At 35.5% G+C, this 19446-nt stretch overlaps 2 protein-coding genes across 2 annotated transcripts; one reads left to right on the top strand and one right to left on the bottom strand.

Moving 5' to 3' along the window:
* The first annotated feature begins 31 nt into the window (after positions 1-31).
* Positions 32-8826, top strand: LOC135609207 (uncharacterized). Its single transcript, XM_065102303.1, has 9 exons — positions 32-88; positions 883-942; positions 1040-1059; positions 1233-1298; positions 2776-2943; positions 3120-3377; positions 5644-5856; positions 7998-8272; positions 8404-8826. The coding sequence occupies exons 2-9, from the start codon at positions 903-905 to the stop codon at positions 8567-8569; spliced, it is 1206 nt and encodes a 401-aa protein (XP_064958375.1). The 5' UTR covers positions 32-88; positions 883-902; the 3' UTR covers positions 8570-8826.
* Positions 8827-10102: 1276 nt separating this feature from the next.
* On the bottom strand, positions 10103-18167 carry LOC103982986 (NADH dehydrogenase [ubiquinone] flavoprotein 2, mitochondrial). The gene is made up of 10 exons (XM_009400102.3): positions 17950-18167; positions 17823-17873; positions 17641-17706; positions 17063-17179; positions 13099-13176; positions 12860-12965; positions 12739-12785; positions 12459-12536; positions 10542-10607; positions 10103-10464 (listed from the first exon to the last, which is right to left on the bottom strand). The coding sequence occupies exons 1-10, from the start codon at positions 18022-18024 to the stop codon at positions 10357-10359; spliced, it is 792 nt and encodes a 263-aa protein (XP_009398377.2). The 5' UTR covers positions 18025-18167; the 3' UTR covers positions 10103-10356.
* Positions 18168-19446: the final 1279 nt, after the last annotated feature.

Here is a 19446-nt window from a genome sequence, read left to right as displayed (position 1 = left end):
ATTCATGCTAATTTGCCACTCATATAGGGAAATGAGGATGCATTCGAGCCTGCAAAGCTCTTGTGGCTTATCCAACGAGATTTTCTGCGTAAGTTGATGGTTTCCTCCTCTCACGCTGGGAAATTTTTTTTTATTGAGTCCATATTTGCAGTTTAAATAATGCCAATGGTCCACATTTGGGTCATTAGAATAATATCTAAAAAGGGTTAAGAAATTGTCATTTGATCACCCTAACAGATAGTACGATCATAATACTAGAAAGTGATGCCTAAATTTCGTAACTTTTTTGGTGGATAAAGTCCCTAAAAATTACTAATTCTTAGTCGCAGAACTTCATTGTATGAAAAAAAGAACATGAATAAATTTCCAATCAAATTAAATCACTGATGCTGATCCAAGCAATGAGGACTTGTTTTGAAGTGTGATCCTTAATGACTTCAAGAGAGCAACTTTACTAAAAGTAGGGTGTGAGTGATGACAGAAGACTGTGGAAAAAATTGTATAACAACAAATCAAGAAATAATTTAAAGAGATTAAGTTTGTGAAATGGTTTATTATTCCCTGTTTATTGGGTTCATGCACATTTTCTTTTCTCTGGTGTGTTTGAATAGTTATTCCTACAGTGTTAATATTCAACGCCTCTATCCGTTTCTTTTCATAAAGAGACACAGGTTAAGCTACTTATATATCACTTCTGTTCAGTAAAATAACAGCTTCACATCCATTAATTATTATTGATAAAAAATTTAAATCTATTTATGTCTTCCATCCTATACTTTTGTGAACTTTTTCCCTTTTTCTTAATTATATTATTATGCAATGACACATTTCCTATATTCTTAATTCGTTTATTCACCAAAACTATTTTTTTCAATCACATAGAAGGGTGCTCTGTTCAAGAAATGGTGGATGAAGCACTTCGGCCAGTTCCAAATGAAAGTGGTCAGTCTTATTCAGTGCTCGGTTCATGTGCATTTGACATTCATAATGTCTTATGAAGTTACCAAAGAATTTATTTTCAATATTTTTGTTATTGCAGGAGATGAGAATATTGATAAGGTATTGTATTCAATCACCCTGTGACAAGTCAATACATGAACAAACAATGTCTTTAGTTGCTTTCCCCAGGGCTATTTTCTAAAATCTATTTTATTCTTACAAACATATGCATTGATGGGCATGCCCGTCTTTTCTTTGAGAAATTTGCTATTCTTGTTCATGTGGTGAATCAGGTCAACAATATTCGCAAATCCTTGGCGATAATGGCCAACGATATCTCTGCCTTTGGCTTGCCACAGGTACTGCTTTGTTAGCTTCCCTTGGCTGTATATGCCATTAATTCTATGTCAATGATTCAGTAAGTTGAGATTCGAAGTTTTTGCAAGATTCTTTGTTGCTTTTCTCTCATAATGAAGTTTGCTTATTCAGTGTTCATCAACTTGATTTTATTATTGTTGATGGAGGATGGAATGTGTTCAACAAACATTATCTAGGGCAATATTGAGAAACCAATTATGGCTGTTGTTTAATTTGAGATTTTGGGTTTTCTGATTTGCTAACTCCAGGTTTGTCTTATTTAAGTTTGAACACAATATCATCAAACTTATTATGTCTAATATTAGGCATAATGTTCTTTTCCTAATGCCACAATGCAACAACCCCAGTCTGAGCTTTTTTCATAGGCATCTACCCCTGAGAAAAAACAATAGAGCAGAACTATTGGTTCATCCAGAATTGTCCCCTTCTCAACTCCAACGTTGCAAGTGATACAACAATTATTTGGAATATCGCTTTCCAAAAGCTTCAATTGTTACAAAAAGGCTTGCCAAGATATATCATATATAAAGCTCTAACATCTCCCTCCAAATTTAACATGGATAAATAGTTTAAAAGGCAATGGTATCTGCCCCTCTTAACCCCTTTAATCTTTCATTGAATTGACATTGTAACTAGTTTTAAGATGCATTATCTCTGCTGGGCATGGAAAATGTTGAGAGCTGTCATATTTTTAGTTGTACACTACAAAAAGTCATTTATAGTAATCCTGATTATGTGATACCTGTCAGGATGCAAATCACTGAATGTTGTCCAAGTCCCAATATGCTTTATGGTTTGTGGTTTCCATCTTTCAGCAAGCAACAAGATCTAAAGTCGCAAAGAACAAAAAATAAGCATGAGGTATTTGACACTATACATATTATTAACACTACTTTAGTTGTCACTCTGATACATAAGGTGTTATGCTTTAAGTGATTCAAGAAAGCCTGTAAGTTAATGCATGTGTTGGCCCTCTGTAACAGCAGAATATCATATCTGCTCCAAGAGCACCAGAAATTATTGAGTGTACTTTAGACAACTCTGCTTAGAGATGCAACAAAATAATTAAAAAATTCCCTCTTTGTTGTACAACATCTTAGCAGGATACCTAGTACTCATATCAGGAAATATCTGACAAGCATCAGTATTCAAACAAGTATTCTAATGGTCTTGAGTCTTGACATGATTTGGAGCATGTTTCATGGTTGACGGCATCTTTTGAATGGTTGATACTTCAATTTTCTTTATTTTTCTCATGTTGTCCTTTTGTCTGCTGGGTATTGTATAAGCTCATAATCCTATTAGTAGAATGTTGGAACCACCATCATTTTTTTGCTATGCAGAATGCACTCAGAAGTCACCTGTTATATGTTTATACAAGTCAACTATTGAACTTATATTTTCATCATGCACTTAATGTCCTATTTTGCATATAAGAAGTCTTGAAATTTGTGACAGCCTCATCTTCAAAGGATAAGACTTTGTGACATCAAGGACAGTGAACTGGATCCATTGTATGTGCAAAAAAGGGAGCAGTTTAAACAGCTTGTTGAGTCCATTATACGTCCCAAGATTGTGCAGGGGAATCCTCTAAATGGAAAGGAGTTCATAGCCTTCCTGGAGCAGGTGCTTTTGCATGTCTTTGTGTTCTTCTCAACTATCTATCCGATATCATTGTTATTCATGATGTATGTCATTTTTTACTTGCAAAGCTCAAACTGGACATAATCTGTTACATAATTGTTGAGAAGTTACTTGTAAGCTTTAATTGCTCTAACCATTATATACATGGGTTTTCGCAGACTCTTGATGCCTTGAATGAAGGTGAAATTCCATCTACAGGTTCAATTGCGGAAGTATTTAATAAGGAAATTCTTGAACGCTGCTTGAAGTTATACAATAAAGAGATATCCAATTTGCAGCTGCCTGTACCAGAGGACAAGCTGCTGTTGGCTCATGAGGTTTCAAAGGCGAAAGCAAACAATCTGTTTGATAAACAATATTTTGGTTGGCGCAGCGCTAAACAATCCCTTCTGAAATTCAATAATGAAATCAAAAAGGTTAATTTGGTTCTCATTGTTCTATTTACTGATAGAAAGCCTCCAAGACTTGGATTTGCTCTGTATTCCTGCTCCATTTTCAGATACACGAGGGAAGAATCCTCATGTTACTGCTACCATGGAAGTATGGCTAGCAGTTAAGTAGAGGAACTTCAAGAAAATTCTTTGACATTTAACAATGTGGTTATAAATTGCTGCAATATAGAAGTGTAAATATCTATGGGCATTTTGCATATTATTCCAAAAAATCTTTAGGATTGGCATAGTAGTTCCTCGAGTCTTTCCTAAGAACATATTCATGCTGTCCCTTGAGTTGATTTAAAGTGATAATGTGGAATATTTCAGAGCATTCCTCTCATCATAGTGAATTATCCATTTTTAAGAATTTAACCCTTCTTCTTCCTTAGAACCAGACTTCTCAAAAGCATAAAAGAAGTAAAGAACCATTTGCTTTCTTCTAATCTTCCTAAATTGTTTTTGGAGATTTAGCAATCTTTTTACCCAATACCATACCATGTCTTTCTGCAGTGCTTTGCCTGTGGTGGAAATTCAATCCCTCTTAGTCTTTTAAGTATTAATCTTTTTCCAACTTTTATTATTTAATTTTTAGTGGCTTGAAGGGGGGATGTTCTTCATTTAGAAGAAAGTTTAAAGCTCTAGAATTTGGATGGTTGCAGAAAAAGAAACTATAAGATGAAATCTAAGATGAGTAACAAAGTTTAAAACTAGCATATAGATATGATTTTACTCTTAAATGTATAATCAAGTGTGTAGAAGAAAATTCTTCCCTCCACAATTTTCTTGATCTTGCAGTTTACTTGAAATGGGAAACTAATGTGCAAGAAATCCATAATTAGAATGTTAAAAACCTGCTTTCCTATTAAATTGGATGATAACTGATCTTTTGATTAAAAAAGAAATTATGCTACTAATTGCTGGATAATGAGGGAGGAATCCTCATGTTACTTCTACCACAGAAGTATGGCTAGCAATTTAGGAAAGGAACTTCAGGAGACATCTTTGACATTTAACAATGTGGCTATAACTTGCTGCAGTTTAGAAGTGCAAATATCTAGGGCATTTTGCATATTATTGCAAAATTCTTTGGGATTGGCATAGTAGTTCCTTGATTCTTTCCTAAGAATATATTCATGCTGTCCATTGAGTAGATTTAAAGTGACAATGTGGAATATTTAAGAGCATTCCTCTCATCATAGTGAATTGTCCATTTTTAACAATGTAATTTTTTCTTCTTCCTTAGGTCCATACTATTTGCTTTCCTCTAATCCTTCAAAATTTTTTGAAGTTTCAACTTCTTTAACCCAATACTAAACCATGTCTTTCTATAGTGCTTTGCCTGTGGTGGAAGTTTGATCTCTCTTAGTCTTTTAAGTAATTAATCTTTTTCCATTTTTTATTTTTATTTTAGTGGCTTGAAGGTGCATGTTCTTCATTTAGAATCAAGAATTTGTATGGTTGTTAAACAAAAAACTATAATATGAAATCTAAGAGAATAACCAAGTTAAAAATTAGATAATAGATATGATTTTACTCTTAAATATATATCAAGTGTACTGACGAAAATTCTTCTCCATGATTTTCTTGATCATCTTGCAGTTTACTTTAAATGGGAGACTAGTACATAAGAAATCCGTATCTTGAATGTTAAATACCTGCTTTCCTATTAAATTGGATGATAACCGATGATTTGGAATAAAAAAAGAAATTATCATGCTAACTGCTAACCAGGTGTAGGGAACTTGAGACTGAAATTAGTTGTGATGACTAAATTGAAAAAAATAAATCTAATATATCTTATATAAATTTGGTTATGTTTAAGATTTGTTGTTTATATCAAGTTTTACTTTAAGTTGAAGTAACTGAGATGTTATGATACTTATCTTTTAGTGTAAGCATTACTTGCTCAGCAAGAATTGTCATTTTATGGTATGGGAGCAAGTTGATACTGTTCTTCTGGCAGGTTGTGCTTCTATGTCAACCAAAATATGCAAAAAAAAGTTATCCTAGTCATTTTTTGGCATCTCCAGCACGTACTGTCAGTATCCTTGCAGAATAGTACATGCTAACATGTGGCAACTGGCATGGTGGTCCTTGGTGCTCACATTTTTTATATGCATAATAAGCTATTACTCAAAGTGTGTCATGTATACCTTCATCAGTTTATTTATTACTTCCAGGTTGTAATTTTTTCTTGCTAATTTAATTATTTTGTTATTAACTGTACTTGTGTGACTGCCATTGTCAGGTTTATGACACTCACATTACAGAAAACAAATATCTGTCAATTAAACTATGTGAAGCCAGCTGGAGTGAGTGCGAGGATAGAATGGATGGCCTTCTAGCAACAGGACTTCCTTCCATGAGAAAGTTCAATGCTAGTTTTGATCAATGCAATGAGCATTTTGAAAGAGACTGTGTTGGGCCATCAAAGGAAAAGTATGCTCTGAAAATGGTGAAGGTTAGTCACTAAATGACCAAATTCATGTCTATGCAATCATACAATCTTCTTATACAATTAAGAACTTGTGCTGAATATTTTTGTACAATTATATTTCATTTGCTAAAGGAAAATGACAGGCTTTTGTTTTTCTTGGTACTTCAAATGAATAGGTTTAGGTATATGCTCAAAGTTATGTCAATTGCATAAATTTAGGTGATACTAAGCAATATATACTGAAATTACATTTAGACTTTCCTTCTTTTGGTAATATCTCTGTCAAATTATGTTGACTTGAGATCCCAATTGTAACACCTGATATGATCAGCCACATGTCAGTTACAGGATAAGCCTTGATTTTGTATCTTAGTTATAATCCCTTCAATCTTACAAGTCCTTTTTGGGGCGTAGCCAACGTAATTCTGAATTCGGGGTTATGACAGATATGATACAGGACAAGGGTTTAGATCTCAGTTTGATATTGATTCTTGTAACCAGTTTCAAACCAGTACGGTATTGATACACCAACTTGTATTGCCTGGTATCACCAAAAAATAATAATAAAATGAACAGCCACCAGCACCAACCTATATATTCTGAGCAGTACTGAATTTTTTATCCTTTACTTCTCAAAGAACTTGAAGAGAATTTATAAAAAAGAAAAAAAGAAGAATAACTGATGAATGATATGGGCATTCCATTGTTCTTATAGAAAGTGAACCTTGTTTTAAAATAACTATCATGGAGCGACATCATCAAGATTAGCAAAAGTGAGTCTTATAATCACCATTTTGTGATTCACTTGTTGCTCTCCAGGTTTATTGCTTGAAATTCATTGATTGTAAACTATATGAGAACCAATAGATGTTTAAACGGTAGTATAATTGGATCATTATTGCACGCCAAACATTAGGATTTCATGAGGCTTGATGGTAAAATTTTTCACACTTTCTGAACAATTTTGTTAGAATGAATATCAGACTTTTGTGGTTTTTATATAAATCAGTGAGTCCTTAATTTAACAATCGGAGTTGTATTTCTTTGTATTTGTGTGTCTATATATATACATATATATACATATATATGTATATACGTATATATATATATATATATATATATATATATGTATATATATATATATGTATGTATATATATATATATATGTATATATATGTATATGTATATATATGTATATGTATATATATGTATATGTATATATATGTATATATATATATATGTATATATACGTATATACATATATATATATATATATGTATGTATGTATATATATATGTATACGTATATACATATATACATAAATACATATATACATATTCAACTACAAATTTCAACTCAATTAGGGATTTATTGATAAGCTAGGCTCCTTGATTTTTTAAGGGTGTGATCTATTTTTAAGGGATTTATTGGAACTACAAAGTTCCAATCCATAGATTTTTATAAATATTGAGTATATTCTTGATAGCAGAACCTGTACCAGCTGTGACCCCTAACTATGACAGACTATTAAATACTTTAGATTTTGACTTCGGCTGGTCAGTCTACTGTTCCTCATGTATGTTAGGAACTTGGAGTGTTCTAAATGTTAGAAACAGGCCATATCTATAAATTAACAGAATCTACAAATCATCAGCAGCTAATATCATGATCCTCACAAGCAGGTTGAGATCTGTCTGCTACTCGCTCCTTTCTGCTGCTTAATCAGTCACTAAAGCTGGTGGTCTAGTTTTGTTTCTGAACTTGGCCATCTGGTCTTATACAGATTTGGCCTTGGACTAGGCCATTGTTATGCTTATAAGTTTGTTGTTTCTATGCTTCATTGTGGCAAAATCTTTATGATTCCTTGTGATGCAATCTTATGAAAATTTTGTGTATAAGCAGAAGATGCACCTGTGTTTTTTTTTTCTTTTTTTCTTTTTTTGCAGCATGTCCTGTGTGATTTAGTCATTTCGTGACATTTGGCATTCTTGATCTACATAAGCTTATATAATCTAAATTCATTGAAGGCGTCTTTCCACGTCTGTCTTCTTCTTTGATGATTGTGTTTAATCTGTAATTTATTAATCTCATTTTTCTGTACATTGTCTGCATGCGACAAATATTTCTGTGAATTGTATCTGACCTTAACTTCTGCTCTCCTTCAGATGCTTCAAAAATGCCGATCCCATTTCACCAAGGAATACTATCGAAGACTTACATTTAATTTGCTGCTTTTCTCCGCCACTATTCCTGTGGTCGGCCATGTTGTCAAGTTTGCTTTCCTCAGATATTGTGGTTACTTAATGGTTACATTCTCACTGTACTTGGAAATGCATACAAGATTATATGGGTCAGTGCAGTTGCTGCGTAACAGTCCTTCCTTTCAGATTGTGGAGATTGCATGGGAGATGATAGTCGGCAACAACCTTGTCTTGAACAGGCAAGTTCCCCAGGTCCTCCTTTCTTGTAATCAAAACGAACAGCAACACAGCTCTTAACTCTTCCCCAATTGAGTGCCGGGTTTGTCCTTAAAAATCTTCTTTTTGTAATCTCTTGCTACTTGACTTGCAGATGGACAATTGCAGTTGCTATATTGCAGTGTGTTCCGATCCTTGGCTGGTTATTCTACAAAAAGAACATAGATGGATGTCTGTTGCTGCCTTTCAAGGTGGTGCTTGGGTTGCTAAAGGCTGCTCTAGGAAAGAGCAGATTAAGCAATAATCCTAAGACCCAGTAGAATTAATGAGCAATGTGCAACTTCCCCTCCCTAGCTGGAGCAGGTTGCTTCAAATTTAGGTATGGTAGAGGTCCAATGAACTTGGATTCTAGTCCTCGACGCCCTAATGGGACAAACAATAGATCGAAATTATAACTTATATTTTTTTATGATTTAATTTGGGTACGATTAACATGATACTTTATATCTTGTACATTCCCTTGAATTGTCAGATACATTCGTTTCTGATCCATAGAGAAAGCAGATGTTATTATTATAAAGCTAGTGATCCACTGCTGTTGGTTCAGTAACTGTTGATGCGTGCTATGCATCTTACTGATGTAGTTCATTGTCAATGAATGCACCAATTTTTCTTGCGTAGATGATGAGGTGTTCCTGTACTGGAACACATTCCATTTCTGTGCTTTAGTATTTTCAGATATATGTAATCACCTGTGCGGGATCAAACGAGAAGCAACGCGGACGGGTCCTCCTCGAAAAGAAAGAGATTTATCCAAATATCCAAGCAAGGATTGCGGTTTCATATAGGGGACTGACCAGTACTCATCACGAGCATCGGTGTACCACCAACACTCACGGTGAGATAGCATAACAAAACTAGTACCATTGATATTAGCATCGAGTGAACATTCCAAAAAATGGATGAGAAATCATATGGAAACTAGCAAAATCACTCAAAAGGAGCATAACAATTACAATGATGTTGCAGGAAGCAACAGTTGTCTCATATAAAAGAGACACAAGTAGAAGAGCAACTTGAACGGCACAGAAACACCAAAAGAGGAGTAGTTGAGTTTGAGCTAAGACTCAGTATTGTCAACCAAAAGTTGATACAGCTTTACGGAAGTAATGAGTAGAAAAATACAATACCTACGAGTTAAAAGGTTGATGGATAACACGAAAGAGTCCATACAATACAAGGTTGATGGATAACACGAAAGAGTCCATACAATATAATACCTACGAGTAGAAAAATTGATGACTCATGTGTCGATACTCATGCAAGAAATGCATACGAGTAGAAGAACATCTTACGGTTATCTCTCGCTAAGAGTAAAAGCTTCTAAATCGTAGAGCTACGAGGTGCTCAGAGTAACGAGTAAGAATACTTTCTCATCAATTAGATTAATACTTTAGAGCGAACAAACCCAAATTGAAAAAAAAAAAAATCAAGGTGTCGTCAGCAATTATATATCTCATCGATGATGCAAAACTATGATGAACAATACGCCTATATGGCAACCCTCACAAAAGTTAATTGCTTTATATTGGTTTGTCCGTCGTGCACAACGATGATATATTACTAACGCCTTCCATCTCTACACAAAGTTAAGGCCGAGACTAAACTTTGCCCACATACATAGTTTGAGCATTGCGGACAAATATATTTTGGGCATTACACACGTAAGGCAATCCCTGCAACAAACATGACACTTTGGGTGGGAGCGCTCCACATCTCTATCCGGGCTCTCTATTCGGGCTCGCTCGGATAAATGAGTTGAATTGGGAGCCACCTCCGTCGACAGCATCCAATAAAACAAAACTTATTTACAAGGCAAAGAGATCAACAGTAATTATAGGTGTCAATTTTGTTTCAATTCATCAAGATACTTCACTTGAGAAAACAACTGCTGCCGAAAACATAAGAGAAACATAAAAACGTAAGAAGCGAAACAAGAAATATCACACTACACTTTGAGCCGGTATCCACGACAACGACGCGCTCGTGGAGCCTCAGATGTCAAGGCCAAGTAGTTCTATTATTCATGGCAGATATCCAACAGAAATCAGCAGGCATCTAAATCCCTGCATGGAGGCGGTTTGGGTTCCCGGAGCAATGTGGTGTTCCCTCCGGCTGGTCCACATCTAATCCGATCAGGATTTTGAGTTCCAGCCTGCGCAAGAATAAAAAATCGGTAAGAAACATGTATAGAGTTCAGTAAATGATTAATCTACATCCTCGACCACTTACTGGTAGTTTTTCTCCCTTTCTCAACATCTCCACAATCTCAACAACTCGTTTTGGTGTCACATCTTCCTGAAGAAAGCCGAAAGAAACCACAATTTTAAAATTATTCCTCATATACGTAATTCCCTAGATCACCTAATAATAACATTTACCGCAGTCGAGTAGAAAAACCACAATTTTTTTCAGGTGAAAAAAGAAACATTTACTGCAGTCAAGATAAAGTATATAAACCATCGGGCTTGAATTTTAATCTGATATAGATCAAGTTGGAACTCAGAAATATACTATTTATCATGCTGTTGCAGAAAATTCATACACAGAAAGGTAAAGAATTAAGGTTTTGTGCAGCACCTTAAGAAAAAACAGAGAGCCACAATTTAGCTGTGGTCAGAACTCTAGATACTAGTCTTGCTCAGACAAAAGATCTTCATGCTGGCAGAATTTGATAACATGAAATTTTTAGATTAACAAAAGTGTAACCATTCAGCATCTGTGCCACCTACAGTATTTTTCTTTGCTGCAATCTTCAGCATTTTCCAACTTACTGCCTGTGTGCTTGCTAATATAAACACACTTTAAAATGATTGCACAAAACTGGCAAGATTTTCTTATTGCTTTGCGCATTAATTTTTTTAAGATATAAATACTGTGTGACAGAAGTGACTTCCTAAAGTGCAAGAATTTCATAAGAACGGTAAATAAATGACAAGAGCTGGCAATATATCATGTTAATCAGAATAAGAAGAATGGAGATACTATAGTAGAGGAGGAGAAAGAAAGAGAAGGTGAGAAGGAGAAGGCAAAGTGAGGAAGCTGAGTGGGAGGCCTCCTGTTGACAACTATTTTTGGCTGTCAACAGTAAGCTGGAATTATTAAAAATAAATAAAAATAAAGTTTTGAACTAGACCGGATGAAATTGCCCTAAATACCAACCGATACATACTAGTCCGACCAGTTTTTTGAACTATGCTTTCATTGGCTAATAAAAATGCATCTATTAGATATGAAACTCATCACTTCAACCTTTCACTTACTTTTAGTAACTTGAATAGTTTCTTAAAGAACAAATCTTAAAGTATAAATGTTTGATTAGTTTTAATCCCTATTAACCTACTAAATTGATTGTATACTTCTTCATATTTACTTGCTTAAATATTATTTTATTCAAATTACACATTGTAATCATCAAGGTTGGAGTCATGAAAATAGTTAACAGAAGAAGAATGTGTATATTGATCCTCCCCAAACCCACCTATGGCGGGAGTCGTATGCACCGATCCATCAGCCACCTATATTTAAGTTGCACCATATATTTTACATCTTGATTGCCAGAATAGCAGCCACTTTTTAGAACATTTAGTACATTTCTGTACAGTGTGCACCAAGTAGGTGCATGCTATTCTATCTAAAAACAGGTATACAGAGGTACAAACCTCTATGAGATACATGCATTTCCTATTTTTCTATAGAATGCCTTCTGGATCCAACCCAATGCAAATCAGCCTAGGCTGACAAGTACGTTTCCATTCAGCAAGGACTGTGATGTACCAACATGGCTATAAATTTCATTTGGGAATGACAATTATGATTTTCGTTCAGTAAATATCTCATTCCTTTCTGAAGGAACATTATTAAAAGTATGACCCCATACATGATAAATATGGTGGTGAGAAGAAAATGTTATTGGTTGCTTTTAATCTAGAAAATAAGACAATTTACACAGTGTAATTAAAGAAAGATTTAATGGCCTAAGCTACTCAATCACTTGAAAGACAAACACTACTCTATTTGACCTTTAGCTTGCCCTAAGTGGTAGTTTCAGTGAGGATGCAATAGAAGTAGAAACATCACACAGTAATTGTTCAAAATGAGTTAATGAAGTCAGTAGAATGTTTATAAGGAAGGTCGAAGAGAACTGACATAGTAATTATATGAGTATCCTTCTGAGCCATTACTGTAGTCAGCTACAACAATCATAGGAGCATTCACGCAGCAGCCCTGTGAGGATTCAGAGTTAGAATATGTAAGGACCAAAACATGGGAGCACTTAAGATTACTCATGATTTCTATCACAAAAAAAAACATTTGACCAAAACCACTAATCCACTTAAGAGGTTTTATGATATGAAGCAGGTCTGCAGCAGTATATTAAACATCAGCAGAAATTAAATCCAAAAGCATCCAGCAATTGAATACCTACCATGCACTCCATTTCGCCGACTGAAAACATTCCATCCTTTGTCACTTCTGTAAATATGACAAACAAAATTTTGATTTATATTTCCTGAATGTGCATGAAATAGAGAACTATGAACACTCACCATTGCGCTTGACTCCCAAGTGCTTTAATAGGGCATCTTCAATTTCACGAGATCCACGAATCATACAGGGTGTTGTTCCACAAACCAAAAGGTGATATTTACCAACCTGAAATGCACAAATAATTCAACTATATGCATGAAGCAAGTAAAAAAGAGAAAGACAACATGATTACTAACCTACAGTTATATCAAACAACTTGAATCAGGGAAGAACCAGAAAAACTTATAAACTCACATACCTTTGTCCTATTGAACATTGAATAAAATGTAGCAACTTCATACACACGAATAGGAGCAACTTCCATAATCTTAGCCACCTGAAATATCACAAATTGCATGCATTAAAAGAATCATATACAAAAAAGAACAAAATTGAAAATAATATTGTTCTAGCTGACTGGCAGGTGTGAAGCAGATAACATAAGAGAAGATGTAAATCACATATCCAGATGGATATGACGAGATATATATATCACTTTTCCATGAGAAACTATCCTAGTACCAAGGCTTCAAAGTCATTAAAAGATTAGAATACTCTACCTAGCTTGCTGGACTATGATCATACATCGACTTAACCACTTCAAACACCCAAATCATTCAGAAAAAAAATCTTAAATTGCCACAACCTTAAAAAAAATGGGTCATTTGGAGCATATATTTGTGCTTATTGCACTTTCTTTAGTAATTTGTCGGCTCTCAGTTTGTCAGATAGTCCAACCTGAGACTTATGAAATACTTCATGTCTGGATCCAAGTCTGTGTCTTGTTAATGGGTGCATGAAGGCTAAACAGAAGACTACTTTTCAGAATCTAATCCGATAAAGGTCTGATCTAACATAAGTTGGTAAAAGATCCCCACTTACAAAGAGAAAACAACAAGAATGGCAAATTTCTAAGTGAAAACAATAGGAAAATAAAGATGCAAAAGCTTATTGTCCGAGAGTATCACCGAGATGATTTAGATAGAAAGAGAGAATGGAAAAAGGTTACGAATACAGGTCAGACTGTTACTAACCTCACGGTGTTACCAATCCAACCACTATTCGATGTTTAAACTTTTATTATTTATCCACTGATACTCAGTGGTACAGGTTAGTATACTGGCATCATTCTGACTTATTAAACCAGAATTTGAAAGAAAATGAAGAAAACAAAGATAGAGAGAGAAGCAGGACTCACCAGCTAAACCAATCAACCACTTTTTGTCGAAAGTAGTTCAGTTACGAATAGCTAAATGCCCTTTATGTATAAACATTTAAACTAATTTTAACTAAATTAGGGCCATAAAATAACTTTTAGAAAATTCTAAATCCCAACATAGACCATCAAGTTCCAAACTTGTGTCTTAGCAACTTCATGAATTTCACAATCCAACCTCTACGTAAAATGTGACTTAAAATGAAAAGGTCTGGGTACAGGTGGTTTTTCTTGGTCCAAAAGAGGTCTGGGTTGCAGGCCACGACATGCTATCTAATATACACCATAGATTGCAAACCATTCAACAAACACCACTGGTTTGTGTGTCCTACTCAATTATCAATCTTTTTTTTCTTTATTTGCATTTATTTTTCCTTTTCCCCTCCTCAATCTGCATCAACTGGTCCAGATGATATGCCAGTAAGACAGTCTAAGGAGTGATAAAGATGGTTGTAGTACCAGTATGGAAATCCCTAAATAAATACAAATCGAGTGGGCCTCCAAATACTCCTAAGTAACCAACAGAATACTTTGGTTTGTTCAAGCCATCAATTTGTTCATAAATTAGACTTGTGTCAAAGATCTCAGCCAAGAACACAATTACAAATTAGCCCACACAAAATGTGCAAATCATTTAGTGCTCTGAAATGACTTGAGCACCGAATCCTGGGACAAATATGACTTATATCTGAGGCTTGTTACCCAATTGAAGCTACCCAACAATGGATCCATTAACCAGTTGCTGTGTTGATATTGAGCAATTGCAAGAGATGGTTGCTATTACTTTTATCAGAAAACATGTATTTGAGAGCTTTTTAGACTGCAATCAGAAATATCAGGGATAACAAACCAATATAAAATTTGAAGTCGAGAACAAAAATTAGATATGTTAGACATATTAATCCCAGGAATGTGCCTAGCAACAAACATGTAAAACTGATTACAATGGGCATAAAATGTCTCTTCCTCCATTGCAATCTTCTGTTCCTTTCAGAATTGCTTGACCCATGTTTGAAAATCCTCAATCTACATGAGACCAAACATGTGGAGCGTGGATCAGAATTATCTCCTCACTCTCTCATCTTTGCTGACAAGAGACTGATAGGATCCCTTATTGCTTCCATCATGAGATCTAAGCAAACTAAGAACCCTTGCATCCAACTTAATTTGACATAATATCCTCATAGAACCTGGCCCCTTTAGTTTGACTCAGGGTTTAATAAATTAGAAAAGGACAGATGACCAAAAAAAAGACACCTAATAGGAATAGGGTTCTAAAACAAGATAATAAAGGTTATGAAATATTAGAGAAATTAAGAGTTATGAGTGCATATGAAGAGGTACCAAAACTAGAAACTGAACAATTTGCAAGTAATTTAGGATTAAACCTAAGACCATATGCATAAAATGGTGTTTTCTGTGAATTGTCTAGAACCTAGTTCCTGATCTACTTCTAATGACAAATGTGGTAATCAATAGGAAAATGGTAAACCAATTGAGATTGTTTACATGGCAGCCAACAATCAGTCCAGTTGAAACCATATGTTATGAATATTCTAAGAAAAGATGCCATCGATGAAAAAAGACAGATGATACAGGAGGTCCCTGTAAACCAGAACAACATAAACTACATATTAGATTACAGAATTGATCAATTGCTCCTCCTTCCTTGATTGATCTTTTCCCTTTTGTTTGACTCTCTTGTGCCTCCCACTATCAGATTTCTTATTTTCATTGCTGCTTATCATAAATAGCAATTTATACCCATATCTGTATGTGGGATATAGTGCAGATTACAAGTGAAAGAGTGAATAGAGCTGATCATTGGATTGTTTTACAGAACTGAATGAACTAAATCCTGCATAAATTCAAACCCAAAAGCTTTCTCATGAGCTGGAAACAGAGAAAAATGTCTGTCCTATTCAATTATCAAGTAGTAACAATCAGTTCAAATTGAATCAGTTCTCAGAAGCTAGTAAATATTTTTATAGCTCTCTCAAATAAGCATAGAGAATTATTTTCAATCTAGAAAGAGAGCGAAAATGTACAATAAAGATATGATCCCTTCACTCAAGTCATATCCAAAAAAAACTACAGATAAATGTCATATTGCCAAAAATTTAATGTGCTTCACAATCATTGTAATGTGAATGATCTGACTTTAATCAATAGAAGAGTTAAGGTGAATATTGAGTAATTTACTGATAAGCTAACCTATGGCCCATAGTTAAGATATATCTGGGGTAACATCCAGAAGTTGGCCTCTCATTGGCTCCCTACATCTTGAAGACTTTCCAGGGTCCTTCCAGACCAACGACTTTGGTCCAAGCATTTCTATAGGTGTAGTCACGCACTCCAATCATCCTCTTAAATAAACAAAAGGTTTAGGAGGGGTACCAGATGAGTGTAAGCTATGACACTAGATTACAAGTAAAGGTTCTACTGAAGTATTAAAATTGACCTTTTACAGGCTCTTCATAGTGTCTACATTGTGTAGAAGAGGTGGGAGACTTGAGATCCACATCAAGGGAGGTATTTCAATTCTAGCAAATCAAATGCAGCTCCCTGGATCCTTGGTTAACCTTGTTCCATCCTCTTCATAGAATCAAATTTGATCGGCTCAACTCTTCTTCTTCCACAAAAACAGAAAAAATGAGGATTTCAGGATTCAGGTATTTCCTCCCAATTTACAAGGTCTTCTAATTTCATAGTTTAATTTTGTACATCAAATATTTCCTAACCTAGCCAGCCCCCTCTTTAACAATTAGCAGATTTTACTAAAATGCAAATCTGTATTCAAACTTGTATGAGATCTTTTGACAGATATGGCACAGAGAAAGAGGAAAAACATGGCTATAATAGATTCATGTATTAATAGCACTTACCACAAGTAAACAAAATATTTAACAGCCTGAACAACACCGCATCAAGATATGTAAGTTAAGGTATGTAAAGCTACGAACTTAACAAAGCCCTATAGACGGGTAAGGAATCATTTCGACCATACAGCATTCATTGCAGAAACTGGTAACCATCCACCATGTTGCTGCTGGGCCAGGTCCAGTAGCGGAATAACAGCAGATTGCTTGTAGTTTGAAGGATAGTGGGAGAGTATCTCTTTGACCTAGAGTTACACATGGGCAAGATAATCAACCATTTGATAGCTTAAAATACCAAAAATGACAGCATGGACTTGTCTAAATGAGTAAGTATTCTTAAAACTGAATAACAAATCACAATTATAAAGCTCCACAGAGGTGACCTGAGGCATTAAACAGCGTATCTCAACAAGACATATCCATTTATGCTTTTTCAGGAAAAGAAGATGATAGATAAAACTCTCGAGCGGCCATAAGTGTACATGATCATGATAAGCAATTCTACAGTACACAAAACAATAGGGAAACCTACAAATAATAATAACAAAGATGTGAATTCCACTCGAGATCATTTTTATTCGCGAAAAATGCTACCCAAATCACCACATTTGTTCAAAGAAGGAACAACAACTCCAAGAAGCGAACCAAGAAAACGAAGAATTGAAATCAAGAACAGCAACCCAAGTAACGGACAAAAACGGCGTACCCTTTTCATATTTGCTTCGCTGAACTCCCATGGCATGTCAGGATTGTTATCCGGCGAATCAATGTGCTGACAAAACGATAACAAAAGGATCACAACTTGGACAAGTTTAAGTCAAACCCAACGGGATCCGAAGAAAAAGAAAACAAATTTATCGAATATTCAAGCGTTTCGAGGGGGCTCACGTAGTTGAGGGCCGTGGACAAGGATCTGGCGGCGACAGCGGGCGAAGCGAGCTGGAAGGCGGAAAAGAGATGAGAGATCGAGCAAATGAACGATGTGGAAGATGAAATCGGAGAAGAATCCCCTTACCGCGAGCGAAGGGCGCAGCGCTCGGCGGATCTCCAAGAGTCGCTTGGTCGCCAGGCGCGCCGCCGGCGAGAACATGGTGGGCGATCGAGAACCAGGTACGAATGAGGTGATCCGAGAGACACAGAGAGATCAAGAACCGAGGCGAAAATAAACTCACCCCGCCCCGTACCTGCGAACGCTACCTCCTTGTCGATTCACACGTGAGCTTCCACACACATCCCACCCGGGCCCAAGTTTTAATCCACCAAAAGCAGGGGAAACTTTCGGGGTATTTTGCTTATATGTAACCCAGATAATTGCAATGCATCCCACGTGGGCCCTCTGTGGGATCCACTTCATGGCAAATGGAAACATGACACGCAGATTACCGGTGATATACAATACAATATATATTTTTATCAAATAATAATATAAATAAAAATTTACGTACGTGAGAATTCAACGCAACACATACAACTCCAAGATTCCAACTTTAATCACTAAGTCAATCTTATATTTATTTTTTATATATTTAAAAAAGTATTATTGAAATAATAAAAATAAATAAATATAATATTTGATCGAATGTTCAAAACTCTAATTGAAATTTGTCTCTTGCATCAATACTGATTATTTTTAAGTTTTTATTGTTAGACGTTATATGTTTTCTTATGTGGATGTATAAGTATAAAAAATTAAAAATAAGATTATTAATTTATAGATTTATTAGATATATTTATATTTATTTGGTTATGATTAGTTATATTTGTATTTAAATATTATCATGATGCATAAATTTATAATTATTATTATTTATAGATTTTGGGATTGTTGATTACTTTTGATAAATTTTTTTTAATAATATTAATTAATTAAAAAAATATAAAGAAGTCATAAGGGGATGAGATAGGGAGAAGCATATGAAGTTAATACGGAAAGCTTTATTACTGGGAACAGAATTCATTATTACTGGGAGCATTATTTGATATAGATCAATGCAGCCATATATACCAGTAAATTACTGTAAATATGTTGATTGTTGATATGGAGGGGCACCAAATGAATCAGAGAGGTGGCTGATGAGGGAAATAATGGCGACAAGACTGGGGCTAACGTCACCTGTCCCAGATGACGCATCACGCCTCAGTACCTGGTCAAACGGACTGAAACGTCGACCGAGGCACATTAAACATTCTGCCCAGGCTCGGTCTCGCACGCCACGCCAACGCCAATGCCAATGTCAGACCCAACCTGCCCCTGCAATGGGGCACATCAGGCACAGTAAGCTTCCTTATAAATACCCTCGCATGCTAAAGGGGAGAGGAGGACGAACTCACACACAGCACTTGTATGGAGGCATCTCTTCCTTCAAAACCCTCTCCACATCGCTAACTTGGCCGTCGGAGGGGTTGGGTCGAGCGCCTCGGCCCGACCTTTGTGCAGGTGCCAGAGGGGGTCGACTCTTCCAAGCGTTGTGGCGGAGCTTCCTGTCGCCCCGACCTGCCGACCCGACCCGAC

This window comes from Musa acuminata, chromosome BXJ2-4, assembly GCF_036884655.1.
Source record: "Musa acuminata AAA Group cultivar baxijiao chromosome BXJ2-4, Cavendish_Baxijiao_AAA, whole genome shotgun sequence".
Lineage (NCBI taxonomy): Eukaryota > Viridiplantae > Streptophyta > Magnoliopsida > Zingiberales > Musaceae > Musa > Musa acuminata.
This window is presented reverse-complemented; position numbering and strand designations above follow the sequence as displayed.